Genomic DNA, 7,716 nt, shown 5'->3' on the forward strand with positions numbered 1-7,716 from the left:
ATATTTGAGTGTTTATTTCTTTTACTATTGCGAACAATATTTGAGTGTTTGTTTCTTTCACTATTGAGAACATTATTTAAGTGTTTATTTCTTTCACTATTGCGAACAATATTTGAGTGTTTATTTCTTTCACTATTGAGAACATTATTTTAGTGTTTATTTCTTTCACTATTGAGGACAATATTTGAATGTTAAATTTATTCACTATGTAGTCAGTGGCTTTCTTCGTTTTTGTTTCAGAATTTTTGAAATGAAAATAGCTGTTTTTGTTGATAATACAGAAAATATTTTAATATATTAAAGAATAGAATTTTAGCGAAAAATTTCTAAAAATAAAGTCGGCAACCCGTACACTAGGTTCCGGATATTCATTACCGAGTGTAGGCATGCGCAGTCGTGATGAAGCTATATTGATGAAGCAGCCAAAGTTACTAACTTAATATTTAAATATTTTTATCTAAATACCAGTCACATCAAAATTCACAATTTCAGTAGTCATGTTAGTTTCACGGTATCAAATTTGGAAATGTTGAGTCAAGCTGTGACCATAGTTCTACCGGCTGGACCCAGCAGATACGGTACGTCATCAAACACCTCTACGTGCTGGAAACAACAGAGCCTCGCGCGGGACGACATGGGAGGACCCATTCGGTTTAGATTGTACGTTTCCTTTCACACAGGTGTGTGAGATTCTCCAGATAACATCGCTATGTCAGATTCCTGGCGAACTTCACAAGAGTATAGGCGGGCATGTGATAGTGATGCTATAGTTTAAACACTCTGGAGGCAAACAATAGTTATACCTATATATAAATACATACTAGATACGTTTCTTAAGGCGGTAATTCTTTGAAATAATTTAAAACAAGAGTGTTATATATAAATATAAACTTTATTTATTTAACAACAAATATGAAACAAGTTTTGCAACTTATGTTAATTACTCTTGTTGGGCCAGATGTTAGCGCGCGGGGGGTCTTACTGTGGGAGAAAACCAGAGTACCGGGAGAAAACCCACGTAGTCGGGCAGGTGACCCCATACCTTTTCACGTCCGATCGGGGAATCGAACCCCGGTCGCCTTGGTGAAAGGCAAGTGCGCTATCCACTGTGCCTCCCGACCGGCCGAAAACAAGAGTGTTTAGCTGTGACAAAATGTAGCATTGTCCCTCGATCGTAGGCCGGGGTCACAGGGACATGAGCATTAGTTTCAGTATAGCTATGTTTGGACCCAAACTGGTGTGCTCAGAGTAATACTAGACTTTTTAGGGATATAGTTAAATCATCCTGATCAATGGCTAGGCTGATACCTTTCCTTTGAAGATTACAGAAGAGCGACTACGGCCTTCAATGCCTGTACTTATTACCGGTACGCTGCCGCGCGATTATTTTGATGTACATCAAATGATCAAGCTTGTGTACATTCACTGGGGGCAGGCGGCGGGTACAGAACCTTCGGTTTTGTCATGATATATTCCAGGGGTGCAGGGAACGAAAGTAATCGTATAACTCCCGGACCATCAACTACCTCAAACGTAATTAAATTGTGAAACTGTGAAACTGTGAAAGCTACAACGGGACGATTACTGCACTAAATCTTGTGATGGTCAATAAAAAAGAATTGATAATTTCTCTATAAGATGTATGTCAACAAATATTATAGGGGTGCTATTTATGTGACAAGTGTAGAAGATTGCTGACCGAGACACGAAACTTTCACAATCTATCCATATGAAAAACAAAAGTGCATACCTAAACTACAAATTTTCTACAAAGGAGACGGTGTCCCGTGTATATTCGGAATAAAAAGGGTAATACTAATATTTAATTCTGCTGCCTTTTATCCACGTACTACTTCCGTGTCTCTTATCACAACTACCGTTTTATTAATACCCGTAACTAAATGGTCCCGTATGACCTACCTAAAGGTCACCCACTGCCTACCGTGTGGCCCCTTATGACCCAACATATAGGTCACCTACTACCTACCATGTGGCCCCTTATGAGCCAACCTATAGGTTACCCACTGCCTACCGTGTGGCCCCTTTTGACCCAACCTATTGGTCACCTACTGCCTACCATGTGGCCCCTGATGACCCAACCTATAGGTCACCCACTGCCTACCGTGCGGCCCCTTCTGACCCAACCTATAGGTCACCCACTGCCTACCATGTGGCCCCTTATGACCCAACCTATAGATCACCCACTGCCTACCGTGTGGCCCCTTATGCCCCAACCTATAGGTTACCCACTGCCTACTGTGTGGCCCCTTATGACCCAACCTATAGGGCACCCACTGCCTACCGTGTGGCCCCTTTTGACCCAACCTATTGGTCACCTACTGCCTACCATGTGGCCCCTGATGACCCAACCTATAGGTCACCCACTGCCTACCGGGTGGCCCCTTATGACCCAACCTATAGGCTACCCACTGCCTACCGTGTGGCCCCTTTTGGCCCAACCTATAGGTCACCTACTGCCTACCATGTGGCCCCTGATGACCCAACCTATAGGTCACCCACTGCCTACCATGTGGCCCCTTTTGACCCAACCTATAGGTCACCCACTGCCTACCGGGTGGCCCCTTATGACCCAACCTATAGGTCACTCACTGCCTACCGTGTGGTCCCGTTTGGCACACTTCGGTCACCCACTGCCTACCGTGTGGCCCGTTATGACCCAACCTATAGGTCACCCACAGCCTACCGTGTGGCCCCTTATGACCCACCCTATAGGCCACCCACTGCCTTCCGTGTGGCCCCTTATGACCCACCCTATAGGCCACCCACTGCCTTCCGTGTGGCCCCTTATGACCCACCCTATAGGCCACCCACTGCCTTCCGTGTGGCCCCTTATGACCCACCCTATAGGCCACCCACTGCCTTCCGTGTGGCCCCTTATGACCCACCCTATAGGCCACCCACTGCCTTCCGTGTGGCCCCTTATGACCCAACCTGTAGGTTACCCACTGCCTACCGTGTGGCCCCTTTTGACCCACCCTATAGGTCACCTACTGCCTACCATGTGGCCCCTGATGACCCAACCTATAGGTCACCCACTGCCTACCATGTGGCCCCTTATGACCCAACCTATAGGGCACCCACTGCCTACCATGTGGCCCCTTTTGACCCAGCGTATAGGTCACCCACTGCCTACCGTGTGCCCCCTTATGACCCAACCTATAGGTTACCAACTGCCTTCCGTGTGGCCCCTTATGACCCACCCTATAGGCCACCCACTGCCTTCCGTGTGGCCCCTTATGACCCACCCTATAGGCCACCCACTGCCTTCCGTGTGGCCCCTTATGACCCAACCTATAGGTCACCCACTGCCTACCGTGTGGTCCCGTTTGGCACACTTCGGTCACCCACTGCCTACCGTGTGGCCCCATATGACAAACATTTCGGTCCCGTATGACATACATTTCAGATACCCACTACCTACCGTGTGGTCCCGTATGACACACATTTCGGTCCCGTATGACACACATTTCGGTCCCGTATGACACATATTTCGGATACCCACTACCTACCGTGGTGTCCCGTATGACACACATTTCGGTCCCGTATGACACACATTTCGGTCCCGTATGACACACATTTCGGTCCCGTATGACACATATTTCGGTCACCCACTACCTACCGTGTGGCCCCATATGACAAACATTTCGGTCCCGTATGACATACATTTCGGTCACCTACTGCCTACCGTGTGGTCCCGTATGACACACATTTCGGATACCCACTGCCTACCGTGTGGTCCCGTATGACACATATTTCGGTCACCCACTGCCTATCGTGTGGTCCCGTATGACACACATTTCGGTCACCCACTGCCTACCGTGTTGCCCTGTATGACACACATTTCGGTCACCCACTGCCTACCGTGTTGCCCTGTACAAACTGATGGTGATAATGGATTGACTTCATCAACATCCAAAAATCTTGGATCGGGTTTATAGACTTTGAGCAGTAGTCGAATTAAATTTGTGTATGTCAATAAAATATTTATGAAATTTCAAAACAATTTAATAAATACACAAATTAACGAATAGGTAGAAAATAAACGAATCGATAGATAAGAAATAAACGAATGAATGAATTAATGTGCATAAAACTAAATTGAACCAATGCATGAATCAATGAATGAATGAAAAGTGAAGGAAATGTAGAAATGGTAACAGGAAGATGGATAAAACGAATAAAATGAGAACCTAACTTATTAAAAATCAATAATAATAATTATATGATTTATAAAATGGTTACCGTGAATGTAGAGTGTAATCGAAAAGACACTTGAGCCGTTCAGGTAAATCCTCCGGCGTCCCTCCTCATTCTGTAAACATATTGTCCTGGATTTCTTCTGTGAACTATAATTTTAGACTGGTGAACATCCAGCTCTCTGACGAGATCAGATTTTTTTTTTCTTTCCGGTGTTAATGGAATCAAATCAGACTTTAAGGAAGAACTTACGACAATATAATAGTTGCGAAATGTCTGTTAAATAAAAATAAAAAGGTCCAAAAACGTCTCGTTCGGCACAACTCCAATACCGACTTCAACAGGTACTTATTGACGGGTGTTCGTTAGTGTTACGGTAGCGGTCGTAATTTGTAATTTCAATATGTTCTCGAGTGCTGCCCCACCCAGCTACTGAATGGGAGGCTGTCGAGGGGATCAAACATATAAAGGTTTAATCAGACCAGGACTGTAGAGGGCAGATAGCCAAACGGGTACGCCATATACACGCCAAAGATAAGCGCCGAAATGTTCCTAAATCTGCCGACATTTAAAGAGCCACGGGTAAGCGACATTTCTTACATCCCAGCCCAGATATAGGATACGTAATACATGCTACTGAATTCATTTGTTATCCCTTAGCTTGGATCGGGATGGTTTTAAAAGTGGATAAGACAGTCCTTATTCAGAGGCGATGTGAGTTATATCAGACGGTCAAGGGCATTAAAGGTCTCCTCTATTTAACTTTCGTTAGGATTGTAACTGTAGCCCGAGTTCACTTGTGCCAGGACACTATCGTCGACCAGGTAGCCAAATCGGTTAGAGCGAAAGTATATCAATATGAAGTCATGGGTTCGAATCTCGGTCTAGCCGCGCAGATTGTTTACACTCAGAGCATTGTTGTTGATTGTTTTTTTGTTTATTTCATCTTTATTATTTCTGATAAAAGTCCCGCGATGTATGGTTTTATTTTCATAAATGATTTTTAATAAGTTATAGTCATGCATGAAAAAAACATTTTTCAATGCATGGTTATTTTTTGACAGTGGCACAGGGATCCTTAAAACTGGTAGAAATGACATCACAGAATAATTTAATACAAGAGGCCCCATAGGCCTGAATCGCTCACCTGGTATTAATCTCACACTTGTAATCTTAAAAGTGGGCTAAAATACAGCTACAGGCAGAACATCAGTGTTTGATTCATAAGAACCTATTAAAAGGATTAAACATATGACGCCTGTGACCTTGAAAGTCAAACAAGGACATTAAGTTGAACAGATTTTATAGCCTTCTATCCCAGCATGATTCTGGCCAAATATCATTACTCTGGACCTTTTGGTTATTTAGAACAAGTCATTTAAAGATTTAAACGTATTTGACCCCTGCGACCTTGTATAAAGGTCAAGGTCATTCGTTTAAGCAAACTGTGTAGCCCTTCATTCCAGCATGTTACTAGCCCAATATCATCATCCTAGGCCTCTTGGTTATTCAGAAGAATATTTGACCCCTGTGACCTTGAATATGGGTGAAGGTCATTCATTTGAACAAACTTGTTAGCCCTTCATCTCAGCATGAGAAGTTGTTTTGTCACCTTGTGACCTTGAAAGTTGGTCATGGCTGTTCCCCTCCATGAAAGCCCTTTTCCACACATGCTTATATCCGAATATTAACCATTTCCAAGCATGCTTATGACCAAATATCAGCCCTTTTCCCAGCATACTTATGACCAAATATCATCCCTTTTCCCAGCACTCTTATGACCAAATATCAGCCCTTTTCCCTGCAATCTTATGACCAAATATCAGCCCTTTTCGCAGCAAGCTTATGACCAAATATCATCTATTTTAACGGTATGCATATGGCAATATATCTGCCCTTTTCAAAGCATGCTTATGAACATATATCTGCCCTTTTCCTAGTATGCTTAAGACCAAATATCAGCCCGTTTCTTAGCATATTTATGAACATATATCTGCCCTTTTCCCAGCATGCTTATGACCAAATATCATCCCTTTTCCAAGCATGATTATGACCAAATATCAGCCCGTTTCTTGGCATACTTATGAACATATATCTGCCCTTGAAATTTGGTCAAGGTTGTTCCCCGTCCTGAAAGCCCTTTTCCACACATGATTATATCCGAATATTAACCATTTTCCTGCATGCTTATGACCAAATATCATCCATTTTACCAGCATGCTTAAGACCATATATCAGCCCTTTTCCCAGCATGTTTATGACCAAATATCAGCCCTTTTCCCAGCATGATTATGACCAAATATCATCCCTTATCCCAGCAGGCTCATGACCAAATATCAGTCATTTCCCCAGCATGCCTATGAGGAAATATCAGCCCTTTTTCAAGCATGCTTATGACCAAATATCATCCCATTTCCCAGCAATCTTATGACCAAATATCAGTCCTTTCCCCAGCATGCCTATGAGGAAATATCAGCCCTTTTTCAAGCATGCTTATGATCAAATATCATCCCTTTTTCCAGCATACTTATGACCAAATATCATCCCTTTTCCCAGCAATCTTATGACCAAATATCATCCCTTTTCCCAGCAATCTTATGACCAAATATCAGCCCTTTTCGCAGCAAGCTTATGACCAAATATCATCCATTTTAACGGTATGTTTATGGCAATATATCTGCCCTTTTCAAAGCATGCTTATGAACATATATCTGCCCTTTTCCTAGTATGCTTATGAACAAACTACAGCGCTTTGCTCAATATGTTTATGACTATTTTTCAGCCCTTTCCAAAGCATTCTTATGACCAAATATCTGCCCTTTTCCCAGCAAGCTTATGACCAAATATCAACCATTTTCCCAGCATGATTATGACCAAATATCGGCCCTTTGCCCTGCATGCTTATGACCAAACTACAGCGCTTTACTCAATATGTTTATGACTAAATATCAAACCTTTTCCCTGCATGCTTATAACCAAATTTTCAGGAGAAGTTGTTCGAATGATTTTTTCATTCCCGTGACCTTGAAAGTTGGTCAAGGTTGTTCCCCTCCATGAAAGCCCTTTTCCCAGCATGCTTATGACCAAATATCGGCCCTTTTCCTTGCATCCTTATGACTAAATATCAGTCGTTTTCCCAGCAAGCTGATGACCAAATATTGGCCCTTTCCCCAGCATGCTATGACCAAATATCAACACTTTCCCTATCATGCTTATGACTAAATATCAGCCCTTTTCCAAGCTTGTTTATGACCAATTATCAGCCCTTTCCCCTGCATGCTTATGACCATATATCAGCCCTTTTCCCAGCATGCTCATGACTAAATATCAGCCCTTTTCCAAGCATGCTTATGACTAAATATCAAAACTGTGTGTCTCTGGATTATTGATAAGAAGCTGTTTCAATGTTTTAATAAAATGGAGCCCTTTTATCTCCGAAGTCAAGATCATTCATTTAAACCAACATCATAGCCTTTCATCTGGTCATGAACTTAAAGG

The 7,716-nt window shown here is 42.9% G+C and overlaps 1 protein-coding gene across 1 annotated transcript; it reads left to right on the forward strand.

Annotated features, from left to right (window-relative positions):
- Positions 1 to 526: 526 nt before the first annotated feature.
- Positions 527 to 3,415, forward strand: LOC110458636 (adhesive plaque matrix protein-like). Its single transcript, XM_021510424.1, has 2 exons — positions 527 to 660; positions 1,927 to 3,415. The coding sequence occupies exons 1-2, from the start codon at positions 527 to 529 to the stop codon at positions 3,413 to 3,415; spliced, it is 1,623 nt and encodes a 540-aa protein (XP_021366099.1).
- Positions 3,416 to 7,716: the final 4,301 nt, after the last annotated feature.

This window comes from Mizuhopecten yessoensis, unplaced genomic scaffold (assembly GCF_002113885.1).
Source record: "Mizuhopecten yessoensis strain PY_sf001 unplaced genomic scaffold, ASM211388v2 scaffold9683, whole genome shotgun sequence".
NCBI classification, from domain to species: Eukaryota; Metazoa; Mollusca; class Bivalvia; order Pectinida; family Pectinidae; genus Mizuhopecten; species Mizuhopecten yessoensis.

Coding starts and splice junctions, on each gene's coding strand:
- LOC110458636 (XM_021510424.1), top strand. CDS start 527: ATGTTGAGTCAAGCTGTGACCATAGTTCTACCGGCTGGACCCAGCAGA. Junction 661..1,926: donor GGACCCATTCGGTTTAGATT/GTACGTTTCCTT, acceptor ACCTACCTAAAG/GTCACCCACTGCCTACCGTG.